This window comes from Leptodactylus fuscus, chromosome 11 (genome assembly GCF_031893055.1).
Source record: "Leptodactylus fuscus isolate aLepFus1 chromosome 11, aLepFus1.hap2, whole genome shotgun sequence".
NCBI classification, from domain to species: Eukaryota; Metazoa; Chordata; class Amphibia; order Anura; family Leptodactylidae; genus Leptodactylus; species Leptodactylus fuscus.
In genome coordinates, this window is record NC_134275.1 from 18,428,348 (window position 1) to 18,456,311 (window position 27,964).

General features: G+C 44.3%; 2 protein-coding genes across 7 annotated transcripts in view; one reads left to right on the forward strand and one right to left on the reverse strand.

Moving 5' to 3' along the window:
- The window catches only part of MORN5 (MORN repeat containing 5), a 33,792-nt gene extending 18,420 nt beyond the window's left edge, over positions 1-15,372 (forward strand). For 2 of the 5 annotated variants that reach the window (XM_075259197.1, XM_075259201.1), the window contains exon 5: positions 2,382-3,205. In XM_075259197.1, the coding sequence (XP_075115298.1) occupies positions 2,382-2,467 (86 nt within the window). In that variant the 3' untranslated portion in view covers positions 2,468-3,205. Of the gene's footprint in view, positions 1-2,381; positions 3,206-4,992; positions 5,078-15,138 lie in introns of those variants that run through there. The other 3 variants (XM_075259198.1, XM_075259200.1, XM_075259199.1) reach the window with 3 other exon arrangements.
- Positions 15,373-17,296: 1,924 nt separating this feature from the next.
- Positions 17,297-27,964, reverse strand: part of LHX6 (LIM homeobox 6) — a 117,365-nt gene continuing 106,697 nt past the window's right edge. For both annotated transcript variants that reach the window (XM_075259193.1, XM_075259191.1), the window contains 6 exons: positions 23,221-23,441; positions 22,355-22,455; positions 22,180-22,275; positions 20,649-20,823; positions 19,851-19,954; positions 17,297-17,356 (listed from right to left, as the gene is read on the reverse strand). In XM_075259193.1, coding sequence (XP_075115294.1) covers positions 17,336-17,356; positions 19,851-19,954; positions 20,649-20,823; positions 22,180-22,275; positions 22,355-22,455; positions 23,221-23,441 — 718 coding nt within the window. In that variant the 3' untranslated portion in view covers positions 17,297-17,335. The remainder of the gene's footprint in view (positions 17,357-19,850; positions 19,955-20,648; positions 20,824-22,179; positions 22,276-22,354; positions 22,456-23,220; positions 23,442-27,964) is intronic.

A 27,964-nucleotide genomic window follows, 5' to 3' on the forward strand; every position in this document is an offset into this window, starting at 1 on the left:
CAACATTTTGGTGACAAGTTATGTTTAGCTATGGCATAGCCAGAGAGAGTGCAGAGGAGACCTCTCTACAACATGTGAAGACCCCAGTATTATAGATAGTACAGACTTCGCGCTGGCTTCACATATGTTTTTTTAGGTACATTGCTCTGGATTTGTCAAAGTATCCCTTTTTCCTTCCACCAAAACAGCAGGTGGACAAACTTGTCCGGCCTGACATCAACCCTAGATAGAAATTAAGATCTTGAAATGTAATAAAACCGTCTCTGTCACTATATTAGCATATTCAATAGCGCCGCTATCGGGGGAGTAGCAATTACTAGTGGTGCGTTTTCTGGCGCTAATCAATACCTAGGAATAATTGCATCTTAAACATTGATGCATAGTGCTGATGCTTGAGGCCTGGCAGGCAGGAGAGCGGCGCGCGGGCGCTCGCAGGCAGCTGCAGTAAGAGGCACATACATTTGTCATTCAAATTGTTGGCTGCACAGCCAGGTAGTGTGAAAAGGATAGTCAAGTGGCTGTTAAGTCCATTGCCACCAATTACCGACAATCAGGGAGGGGCTTTAAGGCTTGTTCAGTATAATAAGCCCAGTTTGTCTTGTTTCATGGGTTACTGCTGAAGAGGTTGCAGCTGCACGGAATCAAATAGCCTCAGATCTGCAGCAATTACCCAGCAATCGGCCCTTGTACTCTGCAACGTCAAGCTACAGACAGGCATACAACATAGTCTGCGGTATCATACCTGCCATGTTATTTACACGGTTTATGCATTTACTATATATTTATTGCACTCATAAAATTGCATCGTGTCTATGTTAATGTATACGGTATAATATACTGTATTGTAGCATTTATTTCTGCACCATCTTTTAGGCTTTTATAGAAACTTCTTTAGTTGTCTCCTAGGGTAGGATGATGCAGAATTGTGTTTGAACAAGTAGACAACATAAGAATATGAGACTGTGTTAGTTATACACGGACAAAGTAGTGTATAATAATATACTGTAGTATGTAATGATACATTATACTGTAGTATATAATATACTATACTACATGTTACAGTGGAGGCGGGCAGCTTGTAGGAATGCAACATTTGGGGGCAGTTGTCTTCTCTTAACAGTGATTTAGGCTAAGACCCCTGGTAGTGGTCCAAAGCCAAAGGCTGAGTTCACACGGGGTATTTTGGTCAGGATTTTGAGGCCGTATCCGCCGGCGCTGATTCTGGCACGATAACTTGCGTAAGGATCAGCGCTGCAAAACAGAATCCCATTGACTTCAATAGGTTCCGTTGAACGCGAGTAACACATTGAAATCAATGGGAGGCTTTTTAACCCATTGATTTCAATGTGTTACGCGCGTTAAACGGAACCTATTGAAGTCAATGGGATTCTGTTTTGCAGCGCTGATTCTTACGCGAGTTGTCTTGCAAGAATCAGCGCCGCGTTACATCATGTGAACGCCCTCTTAGGTTTCTTTGAAAACCAGGTATTAATCTATAGGTAAGAAACCAATAATTGTTCTCAAAACTGACAAGTAACATGCAATCCAAAATTCATCTTTTTTCAGACCCCAGAGTATAATAATCAGAGACCTGAGGGAATACCAACATAAAAAAAACTATTACTTACCTTTCCCCGGCTCCGCTGCACTCCTCGATGGTGTCAGCCATCTTCAATGATGTCCGGGACGTCACATGACCCAGGACGCAGGCCCCGGTCATGTGACGTCAGGGACGTCACACAACTAGGCCCGAAGCCTGTCTGGAGCCCAAAGAGGTAAGTAACACAGTTTTTTATGTTCCCTCACCAATGCTGGGCCTCTGATCATTATACTGAAGGGTCTGAAAAGACCCCCGAGTATAATAATAGTGTTTGTGGGGCTCGCAGTGTCACTTACCAATCCCGGCCCCTGTCAGGATTGATAAGTAAGTAGGGCCTGTTACCGGCTGGAGTAACTTCAGCTGGTAACGGCCTATTAAAAAAAAAACACAGCGGTAGTGGCTGTCGCCGGGACCCTAATGTCCCGGCCCTGTGGCAGCCGCTACCCTGGTAGTTACGCCCCCTGTGGTAGACCAAAGCCTGCACCAATCACTATACTAGTTCTAGCTACAGTGTCCCTATAACACCAACTACTGCACCCCCACAGTAGAGCAGATTGTTATCACTATGTTACATTAGACCTATCACAGTGGCATGATAATGATCTTGTCACTTTATGTCACTTCTTGGTTGGGTTTATTTTTTGCACCCATATCAGAACCCACCTAACCATGTCAGTACAGTGCTCCATCATAGTGCCCGGGTCAATGCCCGCACGTATCTTCTGTGCAACTGTGTTCTATGTCTAAAACCAATCATTTCTTTCTTTTTTTTTCTCTCCAGATGATGATGAACACAAATGGATCGTTCAGACATGTCGGAAGGGCTGGGATGAGATTACAGGATACAAGCCTAAGCACTCGAGCTGATGCAGATATGACAGGTTGTGGGACAACTCACTGGTAGATGAATAAGCAAATGTTATCCCACACACTGAATGTAAAGGTGTCCACAGTCACCTCTCTGCTAGGTCCTCCATTGTTCTGGTCCTCCGAACAGATAAGTAACAGCGGCCACAACTTGTCTGTTCTTTAAAACTGAAACCACAGGATGAAAATTTGGATTTGCAGGACATTTGTGTCCAACGATTTTGGACAAACACTGCAACAGAGTCTCCAACATTGATGTGACTGCAGCCTTAGTCATTAGTCACAGTGAAGTAGTTAATAATAATACCATAAAGAAGCAAGAAAATGGAAATTTGTCTTTAATATACAAACTTTTATTACTATTACTAGCATTTGGTTCTCCGCTGTTCATGTGCGTACAAGGCCCCGAAAGATGGAGTTCATCCGCTTAAAACCAAGGCTACCCGCAATAATGGGATCCATCAGGCCATAGCTAAAAAAAGCGATGCAGGAAAAAACGCTGCGGCAAGGCATTGCATTTTTCATCTCCGGTCTTTCTGCTTCCATTATACCTATACTGAAACCGCCGGCATTTCCATAGGTATTATTGACATGTTGCGGTTTCCACAACTGCGGCGGTTTTAGAAGCTGAAGCATATCCTCGACGTGTATTTTTCTGCAATGTGTGGATAGGATTCGCTAGAATCCCATCCACTTTGCCATGTGGGGCCTCAGCCTTAGGGCTAGTTCACACGTGAGTATAAGGGGAGGTTTTTGACAGCGGATTTCGCGTCCAAAACCTCCCCTTATAATGGTGGTCTATGGAGACCGCCGGGCTTCTGTTCTCCGCTAGCGGCGAGCTGCTGCTAGCGGCGAAAAGAAAGGACATGTCCTTTCTTCAGGCGGAAGCCGCGCAGGCTCAGCCGCGTGGCTTCCGCCCCCGGCAGCTCCCTCCTATGTCGGCTCATTCATTTGAGCCGACAGCAGAGGGTTAAGCCGCGACAGCGATGGTCGCGGCGGGCGGGTTTTGACGAGAGAGACGTGGCTCGCCGCGTCTCTCTCTCTGTCAAAACCCGCGCGGGCAGTTCACGTGTGAACTAGCCCTTAAAGGGTTTTCTCTATCACATGGTGGTAATGTAGCCATTTTGGCTTCTGTATCGGAAATGTAACATCTGTAATCTCACGGTTCCACTAATCAAAATTTAAAGGGGTGTTGCTATCTTGGACATCTTTGGCACATCCATAGAATATTCTATAAGCAGCTGATAATCCTCTAAGGTATGAATAGAGTAAACTGAGCGTGCGTGTTCTGAGAGCTGAGGGTTAGAGAACCTACACTCTTGAGATGTTTGCCCTATATGTATTTAACATTTATGGAACAGGCCTTTAAATCACCGTAGGGTATTATGGCCATGTAATACTTACATTGCCTAAGCAGATGAAATGTAAAGACTGCGAGTCCTCAGTAGTTGATACCTTTTTTAATGGCTAACAAAAAATGATGACAGATTGCAAGCTTTCGGGACTGCTGGGTCCCTTCATCAGGCTGGTATAAGGGCCCATTCACACTACGGATACACTGACTGATTCTGAACGTTAAAACACGGCGGGGACTTCATTCGGAAGACAATAACAGACTGGCAGGACCAAACCGTGCTGGGAGGCCCCTGTTTTGTTTTGGTTTTTTCACCTCCCCCAGCCTATTTAAAACATAAATTTTTTGCTTGGACAATCCCTTTAAGGATAGATCATAAATATGTGATTGGTGAGGGACATATTTCATGGCCACCTATTCATTGTTTGGCTGCCTTGTGACTGCCTATACCCAGTTATAACTGGTCTGATCACTTAGGGTAAGTTCACACGGGTTTTTTTGGTCAGGATTTTGAGACAGAACCGCCTCAGAACCCTGACCGAAAAGACGGCTCCCATTGAAATCAATGGGAGCTGGTCCGTTTGTTCCGGCTCCCGGAATAAAGAAGTAACATGCTCCTTCTTTCAGGCGATTCTCCTCGCAATTCGGCCTAAAGACACTCCCTCCCGACTAGGCCCATTCATTGGGCCTAACCCGGAGCGGAGTGCGCGACCGGAACCTGAGGCGGCCTCCAACTCCGTGTGAACTTACCCTTAGGGTTTCAGTGACTAGATCTATGGTCAACTTTTGAGAGGACAACCCATGTGAGCAGTTTCGTGAGAAACTATAAATAAAGTTTATTGAAGGTCACTCTATTAGAATGCTCATTTGAATAAACTTTATTTATAGCATTCTAATAAACCCCTTGATTTGAATGTTACAGAAAATGTAATTTTTATCTACACTTTTGGCCAACGTCCATCCTGTTCTCTAAGTACTTAATGCTACCAGGGGGAAAGCTTCTGCCTTCAATTACTTGTGTACATTCAGTATCATGCTTGCTTAGATTCTCGAAAATGTAAAAACAATGTTAGCACTCAAGGGTTGCCCAGGGGGATTTGCAGCGTAAAACTGAGAGCGTAAGAGGTTCTGACCTGTTGTAACTTAAAACCCTTCTATAATTTTGTTGCAGTACACATCCTCAGAAAGGAAGAACCTCGAGTGACCTTCTGTAGACCAACCTTGAGCTTTCTCAATTAGCCGTGGCTGATTTTAATAATTTGGTCATTTGGAAATAAAACCTTGCGAATTGCAGTATCGTTTTTCTATTTAGTGTCGTCTGGACTCGGATGTTGTTTGAGCCTTGTGAGTCTTTTCATTTGAGACAGAGAGAGTCCTCAGCTTACTGAGTAATCTTAAAATATCAGGGACAATCCATGTAGTATACACAGGACATGTTGTCTTCTCAATCACCAGAGCACCATGTATACATGGAAAGGCTAGTCAGGAGGACATATCTGCTGTGGAGCCATTGAAGCTGCTTAGCTGTGTACAAAGGGGCAAAATGCCAGAGTTTACAGGGGTATTCATTCAAGGCGTAGCTAACTTTTCAGGTGGCTATTTAGGATAAGCAGCCATGGGTGTGTACATCAGTTGTGGCTTGTATTCTGCAGGCTAAGTCTCTAAGCCGTCTTATACAGGACCATATGAATTGTCAGTACGCTACCCATGTGTGGACAGAAAGGGGACGCAAAATATGGAACAAGTCCTCTTCCTGTCGATTTTGCGACCCTGCTTCCACGGCTCCTATTCATTGAATGAAAGAGGCTGCGGAAGAACAGGCGGCACAAGGATGACATTCGTGTGTCACCTGCCGTTCATTGAAAGGGGTTGTCCAGGTTTTAAGACTGTTTGGCGTATTTTAAAGAGGTTATCTGGACAAAAAAAAAAATTTTTTAGAATAGGCCGTGGGAGGTGGAAAACAAATTATACTCACCCGTTCCTGGTGCTCTGTTATCCTCCCAGCATGGTCCAGTCTTTTTGCTCTGGTGTCTTCTCGAAGTGAAATGGCTCGCCAGCTGTGACATCCCAGATCCCGTCTGCTTAAGCCGCTCATTGGCCTCAGGCAGTGACCCCGGTAGTGATGTCACATGCCCCTCACTGTGGCTTTTGATTGGCCTCAGCAGTCACGTGCGGCGGGGACTTCATTCGGAATACAACAACAGACTGGCAGGACCAAACCGTGCTGGGAGGCCCCTGTTTTGTTTTGGTTTTTTCACCTCCCCAGCCTATTTAAAACATATTTTTTTTGCTTGGACAATCCCTTTAAGGATAGATCATAAATATGTGATTGGTGAGGGACTGACTGCCGTCATGATACTGTCAGGCTTCCCACTGAAAAAGATTGGCTACCCTTGTTTAGAAATGGGCGAAACTCACAAGATTAGCGTCAATGAATAGTCATAAAGTGCAGCCCTCCAGTTTTCTGCAGCCTGAACTAGAAGTTATGTTGTGAGTATAATAAGTGGAGGCCCAGGAGAGGGGCAGCAACATAATAAACCATTATACGTACCTGCCCTCACCTCTCCAGTTTGTCCTCCGGGCTTTCAGAGGTTCCTTGACTTCATTGATCTCTTCCAACCTCCTGGCTGACATCATGTGCCTCGGAGTAACCACTGAGGCCTATCATTGGGCCTCAACTTTCACATGGAGCACACCAATGTCATAACACTTGTATAAGGCCCCGTTCACTCGGGGCTAGGGACCGTGTATTTTGGTCCTGATTTTGACGTGGAAGCTGCGTCAGAATAGGACCAAAATGTGACTGTTGCAGCTTCCGACAGTCGCGGCTTCCTGCTCCGGAGTAGGCCCAAATGAATGGGCCTAGTCCGGAGGGTTCTTTCGCGAGGCGGACGCCATGGCTGAATCAGCCACGGAATCCACCTGAAGAACAATCCGCTAGCGGTCTGCATAGACCTCTATTGTGAGGGGGCGGATTTTGAGGAGGATTCAGCGCCCTAATGAGAACGAGCCCTAATAGTTTATTATATTGCAACACCTCCCTTGGGCCTCCACTATAGGATATAACGTACAATAGTGATTTGTAGGTGGTGAACTCAAAAAGTTTACGTCGACAGTCAAACGAAAAACTTTTGGAAAATTCGGATCCAATCCAGTTTGATCCACATCCAGCCTTGTTACATGTAGTCACCCACTGACCACAGAGGAATGACGCGTTCCCTATGTATCTCCAGTAACCACCTGTAATTCAGTGACGCGTCGGCACTTCCATCCAAGGTAACTTTATTTAATACACAAATAGGACATTTTACAATGCACAACATTCAAAGTATATATAACAAAACAGACAATTTTTTTTTATTCTTTTTTTAAAAAGTGCTTACACATTTTTCTTTATAAATAAATAGTACATTTGGAGTATTTTATGTCGTCTAAGATGTTAACCAACAGATGCTCGACCTCAGCACACCATAACAGAAGAGGCCATTGGAGAAGGCTTTGGACCTGGATGTGAACAGACTTTATTCTCTGCCATCTTGGCCCAAACCCTCAACTGGTTTAGTTCTAGGTTATTATTGACTTGGACGGGTACCGGGAATGAACAATTGGCTGTAGGAAATGAACATTTCAGTGAATAACTCTTCCACTAGGATTGCCAGGTCATGCCAATGCCAGTCACAAGGTACGTGAAGCTTATAGTCATGTATTTAGATATTTTGCTGATTTACTTCATGCCTATTGAGTAGTTACACGGATGCCACGTGGAATACTTTTGGGTCCATGAATGACCACGGCAATGTGGGCCCGTCTATCATTGTTGCAGATCTTACTTAGACTCGGTTCTCCCTATTGCTATAGAAAACCTTTCACTACCTCCGCCAACTCTTCACATCCTTCACTAGGTGTCACCCTGATTATTCTGGTGCAGTAGGAATTTTTTCTGTAGCCCCCACTGTCCATGACCAGTGGTTACTGTTTCAGTGGAGCGCCACCTATTGAAATATGCAGAGAATTGGTGGAAGAGGTGAAAAATCCTCTTTATGGAAATCCAGTTCTTGCTTCTTCCAGTAAAGGGGAAGTAGTCCTTCAAGGAAATTCTAGAGAACGCTTATACAGTGACCACTTTTGGTCTCCTTTTTGGCCTGACAATGGACATGGAGCATTATTCCTGCATGCTGGGTGGTTGACTTGGCATGGCAATGTAGGAGACCAGTACATGCATGTAGGAACGTAGCTCCATACCCAATGTCAAGTTGGGTAAGAGTTCGAGTGTGGAGGAACACTGTGTTTCCAATAGTGTCGAGCCAGAGAGGTTCAAAGAATACAAAAAAAGTGAAACCCTTGTGTCACCCACCGACCCGTCAGGCATTGTGGTAGGGTAAGTTCACACAGAGTTTTTTGGTCAGGATTTTGAGGCCGTATCCGCCTCAAAATCCTGACCAAAAAGACGGCTCCTATTGAAATCAATGGGAGCCACTCAGGTCATTTTTCTAGGAGCCGTTTCTTTCGGCTCCCGAAAAAAAGAAGCAACATGCTCATTCTTCATATTGATTCGCCTTGTGATTCGGCCTGAAGACACTTCCTCCTCCGGACTAGGCCCATTCATTGGGCCTAATGCGGAGCGGAGTACGCGGCTGGATGCCGGTGCAGTGCACCAGCTTTCAGTTGCAGCTACCTGGTTTTTGGTCCGGAATCTGAGGCGGCCTCCAAAAAACCCCATCTGAACTTACCCTTACAGTATTGGCAATGCCAGATGAAACCTTGTTTTAGATAGGAGGATAGCTAATAGCCAAATTGGGGCTGTACAGGAGATATTTTGGCAGTAGACTTGGATTGCTTCTACCAGACAAAGGGAAAAATTACAGATGAATAAGAATTAATGATTATTTTATTTTGTAGGCCGGTCTTTAGTAATAACAGTCTAAGGAGCGGGTGAGAATGTTTGTCACAGTTTTGCAGCCTGCCCACTGGTGACCTGTAGAAACCATTAGGGGAATTACTTGCTCTGATGGTGCCCACACATCCACTACTGTATAATAATTCTCATTGATTTGGAAGGAACCTTTTAATAAATGATTTAATAACATGTAGACATGCCGGGTGCTCTGTATATGTCATATCTCGCCTAGTTCTAATAGGTAATTATGAAGGAAACGCTTACTGAAACTGAACTCTATTCATTTACGGGGCCAACACGTTTCTGAACTGCCTGACCTCGGTACAAATAGAGATTCTCTCATGGTCTGAAAATGATAGTTTTCTATAGACATAGTGGCGCATGTGAAATAAAAGAAATAGTATTGATACCCATGAACATGTCTATACCGTACAAGGTGCCCCTATGTCTAGAATATTACCATGTGCACCTAAGCAGGACTGTTAGGCTGAATAGGCTGTGTGGACAGCACAACAAAGCAAGTTGTTGGCTCAAGACTAGGGTTGAGCGATCGGGATGGGAAAAGATCGGATCCTGATCGGCGATCGAGCAAATTTCACGATCGGGATCAGCTGGAAAATGATCGGAAATCGGATTTTGAAATCTCAAGATCGGCTCAACCCTAAAAGTGGGCACCATATTTCCTTTGCAGCTGTAATCGGGATGCCTTGTTGGGATGTACCCATTGGAAAAGGATCCGATTCACCTGAATCGGAGCTGAGCTGTAGTAACCCAGCATGGCCACTGCACAGTGGATGGAGCTGTGTTGTTCTGGTTGTGTACACTGTGTTATATTCTGCTGATAGATGGGGGTGCCGGGTTTCCAATTTACATTGATGACCTTGAAACTTAAGTCTTAGAAATCCCCTTTAATGCAGTTAATATAGGGGAGTCTGTCTGGAGGACCCAGCTTGTTTGAGTGCAGCATGAACACCCCATTGATGTCAGTGGGCTCCATATAATAATTCAGTTCTCCTTTGGTGGTGGTGCTGCAATGTATTAAAGCCAACAACTGGGGGTCCCAGAACAGAGACCCTCTCTCTGGGTAAATGTGAAATGTCCTTTTTGCCTACAAAAACAGCATTAATTCTCTTTGTAAATTGGTCCGTTATAGCCATAAGCTGAGGGTCCCAGAGACCCTCTCTAGGCAGCTATTATTGGGGTATCCTTGTAATGGAAAGAAGGAGACAGGCCCTTTACCTATGGATCCAGAGCTGCATTTATATGCTAAACATAGTCACGTAGTCATTTGGTCCACAGAATAAAAGACAATGCTTTTTTTTTCTCCATTGCACGGTTTTAGAATTTTTTTTAGAGGAGCGCATATGCATGGGCTGTCAGCATGTGGATGCTAACAATGGTTCTGTATAGACAAAGGGGAGGCAGATACAAATGGATTTTCATGCATGGTACATAGTTACCGTTCGGTAGTGTGCTAGCATGATTGGGTCTATCACGCGGCTGTCAAGGTTTCTATCACTTTGGAGGTAAGAATAGCACTTCATGTTGTCAGAAATGGTGGAAACCTTGGCATAAAGCACAACCCAAAACCAATGTTCTCTTGCAGTTTCCATCTCCTATGTCATTGTCATCCCTAACTAAGGCTACATGTGCATGAACGCGTGCATGTGCGGGGTCCATGGGAAATGGTACGGACAGAATATAGATGATGTGACCTCCACAGACCCATAGATGTTATTACTGAGCCCGAGGTGCAAAACGTACAGGGATAGGAGCTGTCCTTCATATTGCGCCTGGGCTCACGGCCCCATGATAATAAACAGTCATGTGTATGGAGCCATAAGGATATAATGGATAAGTGTGCTAGCCATTAAAAACACAGCTAGCACAACTGACACTGACAAAGGACATGAAGCTGATAGTAGACAGGGAATTTGTGCAGCAGTGCTACTATATAAGTAATAGGAATAGCGCTGCATTTCTCCTATGACATGGACAGGGCGCCGCAGCCTCTCCTATTACTTATATGAGGAATGGCGTGGCACGTGTTCCACGTCCACTAGCCGCTTTTGGCACTCTGAGGCTGCTAGAACAGAAGGTCTGTGTGGGGTCCAAGTGTCAAGCCCTGACAGATCACATATTGATGACTTATCGTGTGGACAGGTCATCAGTAGGAGAAACTATTTGGGGCTGGAAAACCACTCTAAGGCGAAGACCCCACGGGCCAGAACCACCACGCTAAAGCACTGCGGGAACAACCACGGCGTGAACGCATTGTGGTTCTTCCTGTAGTACTTTGAACAGAAAGTTTGCAAAATTTTCCTCTGCGGACTTTTGGTTACAATTATATCTATGGGAAAGCCACCGCCGTTTCCGTAGATATCTTGATATGCTGCGATTTTCAAAATCGCGACGGTTTTGGAAATCACAGCATGTCCACGCTGCGATTTTTTTTCTGCAAAGTGGGCATGGGATTCGCATGAATCCCATCCACTTTGCAAGTACTGTACAACGCCGCGATTTTTCCTGAGGCGCTTCCGGCCCCTGGCCTAAGGCTGAGGCCCCACGTTGCAGAAACACAGCTTCTTTGGTTGCAGATTTTGTTGCGATTTTTTGAGCCAAAGCCAGAAGTGGATTGAGCAGAAGGGAGAAGTATAAGAACTTCCTATATATTCTCCATTCCTTCTGTAGCCATTGGCTTTGGCTCAAAAAAATGCAGCAAAAACAAAAAAAGTTGCGTTTCCGCAACGTGGGGCTTCAGCCTAATGGTGTGTCATGAGCTTTACTGCACAGTTGTTCTGTACCATCACTAAAGTATGTGGACTGTGTACTATAACATTGTACAGGGGCACCCTATGGGGCAGCATGGAGTGGAACTACTTTGTGCATGAGATCTTAGAATATTAAAGGGATCCTATCATTAAAAAGCTATTTTTTTGTGACTAACACATAGGAATAGCCTTAAGAAAGGCTATTCTTCTCCTACCTTTAGATGTTTTCTCCGCGCCGCCGTTCGGTAGAAATGGCGGTTTTCGTCAGTATGCAAATGAGTTCTCTCACAACACTGGGGGCGTCTCCAATGCTGCGAGAGAACTCTCCAGCGCCGCCTCCATCTTATTCAGGAAGGGCCTCTTCACGCGTCTTCTAGGCCTTCGATAGAGCCGACTGCACCTGCCCACAGGCCACAAGAAACCGGCTGCATCTGGAAGAAGACCCATGAAGAGGATGTTCTTGAAGAAGTTGGAGGTGGCGCTGGAGAGTTCTCTCGCAGCATTGGAGACGCCCCCAGTGCTGCGAGGGAACTCATTTGCCTACCAACGAAAACCACCATTTTTATCAAACGATGGCACGGAGAAGACATCTAATGGTAGAAGAAGAATAGCCTTTCTTAAGGCTATTCCTATGTGTTAGTCACAAAAAATTGCTTTTTAATAATAGGATCCCTTTAAGCCCACAGAAATATCTTGAGTCCCAGTAGAAGATCTGTATCTGTTTGTGTCATCTTATGTAGCTTTGGGCCCCCTTGGATGCCAGAGCTGTGATGCGTCTACTACCCCTTATAGCTCTGCCCCTATATAAGCCACTGTTATAATAGGTCAGTCCTACCAAATAACAAGGGATCGTTGTGATTGCTGTATTCACACTGAGCAGATGCGTGCCGCTACCAGTACGTGGTGCATCTCGCATTCAACCAATGTGTTTACACACCTGAAAATCTTGGCAGTGAAAGAGTGCCGATAGATGCGGTTGTAAAGTGTCTGATTCTCATTACAATCAATTCATCATTTGCATAATTATTCCACCTTTTCTGTACGAGTATGACATAATTATGCAGAGTTTTTAGTTAATTACTTCTCGCTATTTTTCAGCTGATCACCGGTTTATTTGTAGAGCCTGTATGTCATGAAGTATATCCGCTAAATGTCAAAAACCCAGTCGAAATTTCCCTGCCTATTCAAAGGCATCTTTGTGCGGTGTATAGCGCCATAAGACGTCCCTTAACAGAGGGAGTCCATTGTGAAGGATATTTGAAAAGAGGCCTCTTAGCATTGACTGTGTGTATATTTAGCGATCCGTCTAAAAGAGGCTTTAGTAATATATATCCTTTAGGAAGGCTGAATGGTGGTTAAATGTAATTTTTCATATTTGCTAAGTAATTGGCAAATATTCCCGGCACACTCAGCCAAGTGACAGAGGTGGATGTATTACACACAGATGAATATCGCTGTTTATAGCAGCTCGTGTTAGCACACAGAGGAAATTATTTCATTTACAACACCCAGTGTTAAAAACTCTACTTATGTAAAATCCCATAAGATCACAGCTTCAGAATGAAACCTCAAGTGCGCGTTCGGGCTCCGTGATTTACCCTTCTTATAACATTCGCTCATGTTTTGCCAAAATAGAGACTCCTTTGAGTGGACGTGTGACTAGGGTTCGGAAAAGATTGGATTCCGATCGGCGATCGAGTAAATTTCACTATCGCGATCGGAATTCCGATCCCGATCTTTTCCGGCGGGATTGGGGTCTGAGGTTATCTCAAGATCGGCTCAATCCTATTCACGTATATATCATGAATAGGGTTGAGCGATCAGGATCGGGAAAGATCGGATCCCGATCGGCGATCGAGCAAATTTCACTATGGGGATCGGCTGGAAAATGATCAGAAGTCGGATTTTAAAAATGATCCTACGTGTGACCCATCTGTAGAGAACTGTTTCAGGAGGTTCTAGTCTGTACTGTATTTATGAGGTTCAAGGGCCCCAAAACAGCTGTCTACAGATGGGTCGCACTTCATACTTTTATACTATGGAGCATTGCATGGAAGTAAGTCTCCATAGGCCCGTTCCTCAGAGCTGGGTGTCACAATAGTTTTGGAAGCTACTTAGTTGGAGTTCATGTGTCCATGTAGCCATCATTTGGAGGTACAGCATCTAATCCTCATCTTCTCCCCCAGTGTTTCCATTTTCCAGTACGAATCCTATAGTTTTCAAGCAGTAGGAGAGGTCTTAGTCAATCTCCATGCTGGGTACCTTGTGGGACTATTTTCCAGCTCATAGATAAAGAATGTATGTGAAGTCTTCCAACCTTCCATTGAATAAGTCAAGACCGTTCTGTGCTTCAACCTGTTATTAGTTACATCTGAAATGGAGACTGGTCGAATAGACTTATGCAGACCCTCACAACGGTTTACTAAAGGGTACATTAATATTGGATGCACACTTCAGACCGTTGTATCACTGTGCCACTCATGGTTCTACGGTGTACTGGATGAACAGTAGATCACCATAGCAGGCTCTGGCGTTCTAAGTTCAGGTTTGTAGAAACATGGTGGTCAAGATAGTTCGTCTGCCATAAATTGGCCCCATCGTGTACTTACCTTTCCATTGATGTCCTCTGTAAGCTTTCTATTGCAGTAAAGTTAAGTTATAAATGTTTGAAAGCATAAGGGGAAGTTCACACAAAGTTTTTTGGTCAGGATTTTGAGGCCTTATCCACCTCAAAATCCTGACTAAAAAGTTGGCTCCCATTGAAATCAATGGTCACCACTCAGGTTGCCACTTTTTTCCGGAAGCCGTTTCTTCTGTCTCCTGGAAAAAAAGAAGCGATTTGCTCAATCTTCAGGTCGTTTCCCCTCACGATTCGGCCTGAAGACACTCCCTCCACCCGACTAGGTCCATTCATTGGGCCTAAACTGGAGCAGAGTGCGTGACTAGATGCTGGTGCAGTGCTTCTCGGTTTTTGGTCCGGAACCTGAGGCGGCCTCCGTCTCAGGTTCCGGACCAAAAAACCCCATGTGAGCTTAGCCTAAAAAGTCCTATGGAAATTCCAGAAAGTAGTCACAATGGGTAGGAGCTTCGGTCTAGTCACACTGTCTTCTTGCTTATCACACCTGTTGGGTATGACTGACATCTCCCTCATGACTTCAGGGTACTGTGAGATGTCAATAACCCAGAAGCCATGATTAGTAAGCAGACACTGTGACTAGGCCGCCCACCGCGACTACTTAGAGTAATTTATATATGACTTGACTTTGCTGTTAAACATTTCTAACTTCATGTTACTGTAACAGACAGATTACAGAGAGCACCAATGGAAAGGTAAGTACTTGATCCTGTACATGATGGTGGAAAAAAAAAACACCTGACAGTCCCCTTTAAATATGGGCACGGTATGCCCATTTTTGGGAACCCCTGTAAGCTATGTATACAAACACCTCTGTCACTTGCACTTTAAAAGGCCACAAATAATCTCCTAAGGATTCTATAAAAACACAAGGAATCTTAATGTTCCCCAAAATTGTGACATAACGACATTTTAAGAAAATTATCCGACAAAAATTTGATTTAATTTGGATGTGAAAATGTTGGTTTTGTTCGTTTTGGTCTTTAAAGATTATTTTATGTGTTCTTATTACAGCGCTATGAGACGTGCTTGGAATTGTTCTCCGCTCTCTTCAGACAAGGAACATTTTACATTAGATTGTGACGTTATCGTTTTCCCCCAATGAAACAATTATGTAAGATCTGAGTCAATTATATAAGAAGTTTTCTATGAAGACTACATTGCCTTGTGGTGTTTCTATCCCATTAACACATAAGAGGAACGTGATGGAAAAACTTCTAACGTTATAAAAGGCCAAATCAAATATGGATAGCAATAAAGAAACTTCAATGTTAACTCCATTTTCTTTCATAGAAAATCCAATAAAGTTGCCTTCTTTGAAATTCTGTACAGTGGTCTCCAGTTTGTGTCTCTTCGGCTGTTGCAAATCTACAGGCTTGTCCATGGCAGGCTGGGAGTTGTGGTTTTTAGACAGCTAGAGAGTAGGGTTGAGCGATCGGTTTCCGATCGGCGATCGAAAAAATCTCGCGATCGGAATTCCGAACACGATCTTTTGTGTGATCGAGATCAGTGATCTTTTCCCACAATGCTTTGCTTACCCTTCACACTGAGCATACGCTGTATACTCAGTGTGAAGGCTCCGCTGCAGTTCCATAGGAATGAATGGAAGCAGCCGGCACACAGCCTTAACCCCCTGCGCTCCGGCTGCCTCCATTCATTCGAATGGAAGGCTAAACTAAACATCTCTAGCAGCTACTTACCTCTAGAGATGGCTGCTCCGGTGCCCTCCTTCTTCTTGCCTCGCTGCCTAGGTAGGCGGGGCTTGTGGCTTAGGAGGGTGTGAGCGGGTACAGGGCGGAGAGATGTGACGTCTCCCCTCCCAGTACCCGCCCACACTCTCCTAACCCGCCCACACTCTCCTAACCTGGCAGGGAGGGGGCAGCGAAGGGAGAAGAGAAGCGTGCAGCGGCAGCGAGGCGAAGAAGGAGGAAGGCACCGGGCACCAGACCAGCCATCTCTGGAGGTAAGTGGACACCAGGGGGGACTAAGTAGCCAGAGGATTAAAAACAAATTTACTTTAGTGATTCAATACACAGCGTGGATTCTAACAATTCTTAGATTCCATGCTGTATAGTGAATAGGATTGCTTTTAAAATCCGATCTCTGATTAGTAAAAAAAATCCCATTGACTTGCATTGGGATCGGAATTGGGATCGAGATCGGGTTCGAATGAAAAATGATCGGAAATCGGATTTTAAAATCGATCCTGAAAAATCAAGATCGGCTCAACCCTACTAGAGAGCCATTGGTTGGAGACCACTGTTGTTGCCCAAGGGTATAAAAAATTCTTTGTTTTGCTGGATTGTTAGAAATGAGGTTGTGTTGGTGTCAAATGGCACCAGACTGGGCGTCGTGTACATATAGGAGGGTAACACTATTGAACTATTAAAAAAATAGCAAAGAGGAAGACCCATCTGGGCAAATCTTCCTCTTTACCAAGCCCCTGTAGCAGCCTATTGGGCTCTTTCTATAGTCGGAACATCCAGGGTGTGGAAAATCTACCAAAAATAGAAACCGATGAGCAAATGATAAGTCACGAGAACTATACTCACACTCATTCAGAGGTAAAAATTTAGAACTTGCTCCACAACATATTAGTTATCCATCCCATAGGGTGGCAGTAAACCAAGCAGAAGAGAAGCAGAGTGCCATGGATAGGGGAATATAAACTTTGAGACAGAATTGGTGTCGTATGAAGTAGATCTGGATGGCCGTATTGGCAACCAACATAAAACCAAAACAGTGTGACCTGGTTATTGCGGCCTGAATGTCTCTCCACGTAATGCCAACCAATATTTCGTGTGTACTATCCAGCCTGGTCCAGCTGTGGTCAATTGTCTTCTTCCGAATCTTTATCTGGCCAAACTGCTGAGGTCTTTTCATGTTGGCGTTATTTGATCTTCAATACAAATGCAATGGATGACAAATTCAGTCTGAGAATAGGTGACATTCATTTGTAAGAGCCTCATAATTTAATACCAATGTCAAAGTCTCTCAACAATATGATCGTGATCCTTATCTGCTTATCCCGGGAGGTGAAGTCCATGCTCATTCCAAGGAAAATGAAAGTCGTTGTGTATTAGCCACTTTCCTCAAAAATAAGAGCCAAAGGAAACACAATCTTCTCCTTGTTGGGTGGCCATCTCAACTGAATCCTTCGCGACCCTGACTTAAAGGGCTGTAGGTTGTCACCAAAGGTAGAAGACGATGTTCAATACTGAAAAAGGATTACCTGCCGTAACAAATGATACAGTTATTCACCAAAAACTTCATTGAAGTCCATTATCTTTGTTATTTTCTTTTACTAGATGATTGGGGGGGGGGGGGGGGGAGTTATCGAAATACGGGGAGAAAAAGATAAAGTCCTCGCCCATACTAGCCAAACAGATTCCTCTAACAGTGCCCTCATGTTAGAAATAGAGATGAGCGAACAGTGTTCTATCGAACACATGTTCGATCGGATATCAGGGTGTTCGCCATATTCGAATCGAATCGAACACCGCGTGGTAAAGTGCGCCAAAATTCGATTCCCCTCCCACCTTCCCTGGCGCCTTTTTTGCACCAATAACAGCGCAGGGGAGGTGGGACAGGAACTACAACACCGGGGGCATTGAAAAAAATTGGAAAAAGTCATTGGCTGCCGAAATCAGGTGACCTCCATTTTAGACGAATAGTGGATTTCAAATCCGGGTCATATGAGAATGTGAACTTTGTGACTATGAGACAGGGATAGCTGTACAGGCAGGGATAGCTAGGGATAACCTTTATTTAGGGGGGAATGTTATTAAAAATAACTTTTTGGGGCTCTATCGGGTGTGTAATTGTGATTTTTGTGAGATAAACTTTTTCCCATAGGGATGCATTGGCCAGCGCTGATTGGCCGAATTCCGTACTCTGGCCAATCAGTGCTGGCCAATGCATTCTATTAGCTTGATGAAGCAGAGTGTGCACAAGGGTTCAAGCGCACCCTCGGCTCTGATGTAGCAGAGCCGAGGCTGCACAAGGGTTCAAGCGCACCCTCGGCTCTGATGTAGGAGAGCCGAGGGTGCACTTGAACCCTTGTGCACCCTCGGCTCTGCTACATCAGAGCCGAGGGTGCGCTTGAACCCTTGTGCACACTCTGCTTCATCAAGCTAATAGAATGCATTGGCCAGCGCTGATTGGCCAATGCATTCTATTAGCCCGATGAAGTAGAGCTGAATGTGTGTGCTAAGCACACACATTCAGCACTGCTTCATCACGCCAATACAATGCATTAGCCAGTGCTGATTGGCCAGAGTACGGAATTCGGCCAATCAGCGCTGGCTCTGCTGGAGGAGGCGGAGTCTAAGATCGCTCCACACCAGTCTCCATTCAGGTCCGACCTTAGACTCCGCCTCCTCCAGCAGAGCCAGCGCTGATTGGCCGAATTCCGTACTCTGGCCAATCAGCACTGGCCAATGCATTCTATTAGCGTGAACTGAGATTGCACAGGGGTTCTAGTGCACCCTCGGCTCTGCTACATCAGATTGCTACATCTGATGTAGCAGTGCCGAGTGTGCATCAGATGTGTAGTTGAGCAAAACTGACTCAGCACTGCTAAGTCTCTGCATTCGCTTAGGAATGCATTGGCCAGCGCTGATACGGAATTAGACCAATCAGCGCTGGCTCTGCCGGAGGAGGCGGAGTCTAAGGTCGGACCTGAATGGAGACTGGTGTGGAGCGATCTTAGACTCCGCCTCCTCCAGCAGAGCCAGCGCTGATTGGTCGAGTTCCGTACTCTGGCCAATCAGCGCTGGCCAATGCATTTCTATGGGGAAAAGTTAGCTTGCGAAAATCGCAAACTGACAGGGATTTCCATGAAATAAAGTGACTTTTATGCCCCCAGACATGCTTCCCCTGCTATCCCAGTGTCATTCCAGGGTGTTGGTATCATTTCCTGGGGTGTCATAGTGGACTTGGTGACCCTCCAGACACGAATTTGGGTTTCCCCCTTAACGAGTATATGTTCCCCATAGACTATAATGGGGTTCGAAACCCATTCGAACACTCGAACAGTGAGCGGCTGTTCGAATCGAATTTCGAACCTCGAACATTTTAGTGTTCGCTCATCTCTAGTTAGAAATAAGAAGGGATATAATCCTATATACATGAGAGAAACGTTGTGCATTGTTTCAATCCATAGCCCACCATCATTCTCGATAGCTGACAGAAAACTTATTGTAAGCGGCCATTTTCTTGTGGCTTTGCCCTAGGCCCGAGGCCTAGAAGCTTGAAGCCAACGCCGGAAGAAGACGCGTGAAGAGGACGTTCCTGAAGAAGATGGAGGCGGCGCTGGAGAGTTCTCTCGCAGCATTGGTGACGCCCCCAGTGCTGCAAGAGAACTCATTTGCATACAGACAAAAACTGGTATTTATACCAAACGGTGGCGCAGAGAAGACATGTAAAGGTAGGAGAAGAATAGCCTTTCTTAAGGCTATTCCTACATGTTAGTCACAAAAAATTGAGTTTTAATGATAGGATCCCTTTAAATTGATGGTTAGTATCAACCTTTTTTTGTATGTAATATATTGATCACATTATGGGACATTATGCGAGGGCTTGAGGGGATACTATATTGTGTGGTCCACTTGAGGGACCTAAAAATGATGTAAGCGAGGCCCACTTATTAAATCTTTGATCAAAGTCCAATAATATGTTAATATGGCCTTGAGTATAAGACTAACAGCATGTGCACCAGTTCTTACCTTGTCCCCTCTATTAGACAGTGTTGCTTCCATGTCACTTTTGAGATGTACAGGTGGAGCGGCATAAGGGAGTCTGCAGTGCACCTGCCCACACTGTACTTGACCTGTAAAAAAGTAGATAAATTCTGTAATATACTATTACCAGACATGATTTGACATCCACAAGATATACCATATTAAGAAGAAGATGCTCTGTTATATAGACATACAGAGGTGGATGGATGATTAGAAGGGGCAGTAATGGGGTATAGCAGTCCCTGGGGTCTCATCTTCCCCTCAGTTGGTGGCAAGTGGACACATATTGGGCAGCAATCTCTACAGTGGCCTCCTCTTCTCCCATATCTTAGTAAATCTCTTATTATGTTTCATTAAGGTCCCTTCACACGGAGGATTTTGGCGCGGATTCTGTCGCGGAATCCACGTCAGAATCCGCACACAAAAGAGAAAGACTCCCACTGACTTCAATGGGTTTCGTTTTCCGCGTGAAACCTATTGTAATCCATGGGAGGCTTTTTTTTTCCCCATTGAGTTCAATGGGTTCCGCGTAGAAAACGGAACCCATTGAAGTCAATGGGAGGCTTATTTTTGCGCGTGGATTCTGACGCAAGTTTCGTGTTAGAATTCACGCCAAATTCCTCTTTGTGAATGGACCCTTAGAATCACTTCCTTTAAAGAAAAAATGTTCCAAGGATAGACCCCTTTAATTTGGAGAGGGGAATAGGAAGGCCTAAAATATTGGCTGACATGATAAAAAGTAAAGTAAGAACAGTGCAAAAGTATAGGTAGAGTGTTACTTACTTTCTATATATCCATGTAATGTCACCATTCTGGCTCTTTCTGGACTGCTGAAGGGGGAGAAGTGAATGTCATCTGAAAGTGAAGAGGTGAGACGGGTTGGTGTAGGGCCGGGTGGAGGCACTGTATGCTGAGGCGTATGTTTTTTATGTCGTGCTCGGCAGTTCTGAAACCAAACCTGGGGATTTTAAATTGTTTTACAAAAAAATCAGCAAATACATATTGTATCAGTTATGGATGATACAAACTATGGAAACAGTAAGTACCTGTGCTTAACTGCGTGAGACTGAAGGAACATTGAAAAGGACACAATGTATCGATGATAGACCAGGACATGGTAATTTATCTAGCTATATACTATTTATCAGCGGTAACCAGAAGCTGTTCTCGTTTCCTTACTTGGTATCAATGAGCATCATCATTCCATTGTTGATACAACATTACCATAAATGATAGGGGTTCCTCCATCAAGTTGGCTTAGCGATCAACTGGATGCTAAGACCCAACAAGATCAGCTGCTATAGTCAGTAGACGCTTTGGATGTTAGGATAGGACATCAATGTGGTGTCAATAGGTGTGCAACCATTGGGGGACCATACAAGACAGCAGAATGAAAGGTGTACTCTCCCAAAGGTTGAATTCCAAAGATGGCCTATCCTAAGATATGCAAATCTGTCTTCCATGAAGTAATTAGGAAGTCATTGCCTCAGACATGCAGCCCAATAGAGGGCGCTCCCTGAGGATGTGCAAGTCTGTCTTCCATGATGTAATTAGGAAGACAGAGCCTCAGTCATGCAGCCCAATAGAGGCTCCCTTTAATATCATGCCCGACCTTCCCAGAGGCCTTTGTTTGCAATGATGTGGGATTTTACCAGGTACAGTCTCTCAGCCAAGGACAGCTGTTTTGATGTTATTGCATCACTTCAGCCCGGCGCAGAGAAGACTGACCTTCTAAACAGGGTTAGGGGGATATCGTAACTCCATAGGGAGAGACCACCATTTAGGTGTGTGGAGTCTTATTAAGCCATTAGCGCTCCACTGTGCAAGGGAACATGGGAAGAATATGCAAGTCTGTCTTCCATGATGTAATTAGGAAGTCAGTGCCTCAGTCATGCAGTCCAATAGAGGGCGCTCCCTGAGGATATGCAAGTCTGTCTTCCATGATGTAATTAGGAAGACAAATTTGCATATTCTTCCCATGTTCCCTTGCACAGTGGAGCGCTAATGGCTTAATATGACTCCACACTCCTAAATGGTGGTTTCTCGCTATGGAGTGACGATATCCCCCTCTCCTAAGATAGGATGTAAAATCCCAGGAAATGTATCTGGCCCATCAACATCCATATGTAGATGTCACTGGTAAGTGAGCGAAACAGAGCTTCAGTACCAGGGAGATCCACACTTCTTTGGACCTTGGTCTTCAAGGTAGAGGTCCCCTTTATCCCGCTGGTCTCTAGGACTCACCGGCCTATCGCACATGGATGGCTTTTTATCTATTATCATTTTAACAAATAACACGTCTGATAATACTAACCTGGATAACTCTTCTGCTTAGTCCTGTCATATCTGCAAGTTTCTGAAGTGTTTGGGCATCAGGATTATTGTCCTGAGCAAACTGTGCCTGCATCACCTAAGGCAGAGAGAACATTAGTGGCAAAGTTTCAAATGAGGTTTGATATAATCCACACGATCTCCAGCGAGTCTCATACCTGTAGTTGTTCTGCTGTGAAAGATGTCCGTGCTCGCTTTGCTGGTTTTGGCTGGCTATCTTGTTCTGACGGTACTGCCCCCTCCAATGTTATCCCATTGCCTGGAAAATTAGATACAGAGTCTTCATTTGCCAGATTTTGGATAACAATGACACGTGTACATTCATCTATTTACCTGTAAATACAGATATATCATTTCACGTGTGACCCATGTTCGTTTGATCTTGTTACACTAAGTTCATTGGTTTTGATTTCTTGCAAATATATAAAGTTGCAAAATTCTCACACGCAGTTCTCAACGAACTTGTAGAATATGGATTCCCTTCTGGGCAGCTACAGGTTGCAGGATGGCAAATACAGATTTACCAAGTATGCCACCTTTCCTTACATCCTTGCATGTTGCCTGGGGCTGCGTGTACTTGTTTTGGCGACACATAGCTTCTACCAGGGAGTACAGTGAAGCCGCAGCTATATCTTACGGTTTATAATATTTATTGCACTACAGTATCTACAAAGCTGAAATAAAATAATACACATCTGGTTGGTTACGGCTAGAAAAGTACAATTGCCAATAAAAAATTTCCTACGCCAAGGGTATTGAAAACAGCAGGGCCATGGCGATATGTTCTCCTACTGTCTTTAGCTCCCATTAGGTTGATTGCTAAAAACATTCTGCCGCTCGCACAGCTGGCTGCCGTGACTAATAGCTTAATCATAGCATTCATGAATATCGCACAAAAGGAGGAAGTTAACAAAGAAAAAAGGAAAAGAACGGTGCAACATAACAAGAGCATCTCGAACTGCAAGAAACCAGCAGTACACCACTTAATAGGGTACAAGTCAGAAAGCGGTGGTGACTTACTTACCATTTTCAGCTGCCCTTTTCAGGTTTTCTATCATAGTGTCGTAATGGATCCGGCATAAAACCTTCTCTTCCACGAGGCCGAACTCTTCCCCCGTAGACAGCTGCCTCTTACAAGAGTAGCATGCAAAGCACGCTAAGTGATACGCATTCCCCCGAGCTCTTCGCACCCAGTCGCTGGCATAGATCTGTCTGCCGCATCGAGCACACTTGGTTCCAAACCGACTAGAAAGCAGAAAGGAAATTGAGAAATTGGTAACTAGGCGTTCTTTTAGACTACGGTATATTGTCAAGCATGGACAGGTACCTACTATGATATATAGAAGTCAAGGGTGACATTTTATTCACATACAGTGGATGCTTAGTTACTTATAATGACATGGCCCAACATAGGTAGAAGAGGGGCCATGTCCTGGATGAATATGTAGACCCCCTGCAGAGTAATGGGGATTTATCAAATCAAATCAAATAGGCTTTATTGGCTCGTCCGAATGGATATTTGGCATTGCCAAAGCTAGTAAAGTGGGGGGGTGGGAGTTGAAGTCGAGGGGGATAGTATGGGGGGGGGGGCGTGGCTGATTTGGGGTATAACAGTCAGTGGAGTCTCATCTTCCTCTTAGTTGGTGACCGCTATATAGGGAGGTGGGGTGGGGTGGGTGGTTTGGGGTATAACAGTCAGTGGAGTCTCATCTTCCTCTTAGTTGGTGACCGCTATATGGTGGGGTGGGGTGGGGCGGATGGTTTGGGGTATAACAGTCAGTGGAGTCTCATCTTCCTCTTAGTTAGTGACCGCTATATGGGAAGGTGGGGTGAGGTGGGGCGGGTGGTTTGGGGTATAACAGTCAGTGGAGTCTCATCTTCCTCTTAGTTGGTGACCGCTATATGGTGGGGTGGGGCGGATGGTTTGGGGTATAACAGTCAGTGGAGTCTCATCTTCCTCTTAGTTGGTGACCGCTATATGGGGAGGTGGGGTGGGGCGGATGGTTTGGGGTATAACAGTCCGTGGAGTCTCATCTTCCTCTTAGTTGGTGACCGCTATATGGTGGGGTGGGGCGGATGGTTTGGGGTATAACAGTCAGTGGAGTCTCATCTTCCTCTTAGTTGGTGACCGCTATATGGGGTGGTGGGTCTAATGTTTCTTCATAGAGCTCCTCTCTGTTGGTTCTCTATCTTCTCCTTACCAATAGTCCAATTTCTCTGGTATATTACAAGAAAGTCATTGCAGTCCCAGATATGAGGCTTGTAGATACCTCCGTATATTTGTTATTCCATCCAACCTCACATACACGACACTGAACGAACAAAGAGTTCCAGATGGGGCTAAAAGCAACGTTGGTAAATTACATAGAATCCAGATAAGACATAGAACCCGATGCGTTTCAGGTTTGTACAAAAGCCGTAACAACATACCCAACATAGTCATAAATAAGGAGAGGGGAATAAGATGTTATCAGATACCTCTGACATCGGCTCAACTCCTCTAAGAACAAAGAGTGGCCATGTGGAAATCCAACAACTCAAGTCTTCTTGTTAGCCACCAAGGAAAAGCAGAATAGATTTCATGCAGGTAAAGCTACTTGCGTTATAAATGATAAGAGGTATTATTTTTAGTAGTCAAGTGGTCGTGTTCATGAGAAAACCCCTTCCATAGGTAATCATCTACAAAATGGCTGCTATAGCAGCGATCACAGACTTATACAGACGTATACTACACATATCACAAGGCAAAGCCAACACGGCCCCACGTACGTAATGGTAGACACTAATGTCATTCTTGTGGTTGATTAAGTAGTTTTTTACATCCATTCAGTTGAAAGTGTTGACAAAGACAAGGCCTGAAAGGTGCGCGCAATGTTTTTGAAATATAAAGTAAAAATGTATGTAGTATAGGGGCAGGTCCTCTGTCCCAAATTAAAGGGGTTGTGCAGTTTCAGATACAGTTAGGGCCAGAAATATTTGGACAGTGACACAATTTTCGCGAGTTGGGCTCTGCATGCCACCACATTGGTTTTGAAATGAAACCTCTACAACAGAATTCAAGTGCAGATTGTAACGTTTAATTTGAAGGGTTGAACAAAAATATCTGATAGAAAATGTAGGAATTGTACACATTTCTTTACAAACACTCCACATTTTAGGAGCTCAAAAGTAATTGGACAAATAAACATAACCCAAACAAAATATTTTTTTTTTTCAATATTTTGTTGCGAATCCTTTGGAGGCAATCACTGCCTTAAGTCTGGAACCCATGGACATCACCAAACGCTGGGTTTCCTCCTTCTTAATGCTTTGCCAGGCCTTTACAGCCGCAGCCTTCAGGTCTTGCTTGTTTGTGGGTCTTTCCGCCTTAAGTCTGGATTTGAGCAAGTAAAATGCATGCTCAATTGGGTTAAGATCTGGTGATTGACTTGGCCATTGCAGAATGTTCCACTTTTTTGAACTCATGAACTCCTGGGTAGCTTTGGCTGTATGATTGGGGTCATTGTCCATCTGTACTATGAAGCGCCGTCCGATCAACTTGGCAGCATTTGGCTGAATCTGGGCTGAAAGTATATCCCGGTACACGTCAGAATTCATCCGGCTACTCTTGTCTGCTGTTATGTCATCAATAAACACAAGTGACCCAGTGCCATTGAAAGCCATGCATGCCCATGCCATCACGTTGCCTCCACCATGTTTTACAGAGGATGTGGTGTGCCTTGGATCATGTGCTGTTCCCTTTCTTCTCCAAACTTTTTTCTTCCCATCATTCTGGTACAGGTTGATCTTTGTCTCATCTGTCCATAGAATACTTTTCCAGAACTGAGCTGGCTTCTTGAGGTGTTTTTCAGCAAATTTAACTCTGGCCTGTCTATTTTTGGAATTGATGAATGGTTTGCATCTAGATGTGAACCCTTTGTATTTACTTTCATGGAGTCTTCTCTTTGCTGTTGACTTAGAGACAGATACACCTACTTCACTGACAGTGTTCTGGACTTCAGTTGATGTTGTGAACGGGTTCTTCTTGACCAAAGAAAGTATGCGGCGATCATCCACCACTGTTGTCATCCGTGGACGCCCAGGCCTTTTTGAGTTCCCAAGCTCACCAGTCAATTCCTTTTTTCTTAGAATGTACCCGACTGTTGATTTTGCTACTCCAAGCATGTCTGCTACTTCTCTGATGGATTTTTTCTTTTTTTTCAGCCTCAGGATGTTCTGCTTCACCTCAATTGAGAGTTCCTTTGACCGCATGTTGTCTGGTCACAGCAACAGCTTCCAAATGCAAAACCACACACCTGGAATCAACCCCAGACCTTTTAACTACTTCATTGATTACAGGTTTACGAGGGAGACGCCTTCAGAGTTAATTGCAGCCCTTAGAGTCCATTGTCCAATTACTTTTGGTCCCTTGAAAAAGAGGAGGCTATGCATTACAGAGCTATGATTCCTAAACCCTTTCTCCGATTTGGATGTGGAAACTCTCATATTGCAGCTGGGAGTGTGCACTTTCAGCCCATATTATATATATAATTGTATTTCTGAACAGGTTTTAGTAAACAGCTAAAATAACAAAACTTGTGTCACTGTCCAAATATTTCTGGCCCTAACTGTACACATTAAAGATAACTGTTAATATTTGTATAATGAAAAGTTATCCAGTTTTCCAATATACTTTCTGTATCGATTCCTCATGGAATTGTCAATCATTCTGCTTACAGCCAGTGGAAACAAATTAGTCCTTGGTCATGTGATCTACAGTCCATGATCATGTGATCTACAGTCCATGGTCATGTGATCTACAGTCCATAGTCATGTGATCTACAGTCCATGGTCATGTGATCTACAGTCCAAAGTCATTTGATCGACAGTCCATGGTCATGTGATCTACAGTTTATGGTCATGTGATGTACAGTCCATAGTCATGTGATCAACAGTCCATAGTCATGTGATCAACAGTCCATGGTCATGTGATATACAGTCCATGATCATGTGATATACAGTCCATAGTCATGTGATTGACAGTCCATGGTCATGTGATCTACAGTCTATGGTCATGTGATGTACAGTCCATGGTCATGTGATCTACAGTCCAAAGTCATTTGATCGACAGTCCATGGTCATGTGATTTACAGTCCATGATCATGTGATCTACAGTCCATGATCATGTGATATACAGTCCATAGTCATGTGATCGACAGTCCATGGTCATATGATCTACAGTCTATGATCATGTGATATACAGTCCATAGTCATGTGATCGACAGTCCATGGTCATGTGATCTACAGTCTATGGTCATGTGATGTTCAGTCCATGGTCATGTGATCTACAGTCCATGATCATGTGATTTACAGTCCATGGTCATGTGATCTACAGTCCATGATCATGTGATTTACAGTCCATGATCATGTGATCTACAGTCCATGATCATGTGATATACAGTCCATAGTCATGTGATCGACAGTCCATGGTCATGTGATCTACAGTCTATGAGCATGTGATTTACAGTCCATGATCATGTGATCGACAGTCCATGGTCATGTGATTTACAGTCTATGGTCATGTGATCTACAGTCCATGATCATGTGATTTACAGTCCATGATCATGTGATCTACAGTCCATGATCATGTGATTTACAGTCCATGGTCATGTGATCTACAGTCCATGATCATGTGATTTACAGTCCATGGTCATGTGATCTACAGTCCATGATCATGTGATATACAGTCCATAGTCATGTGATCGACAGTCCATGGTCATGTGATCTAC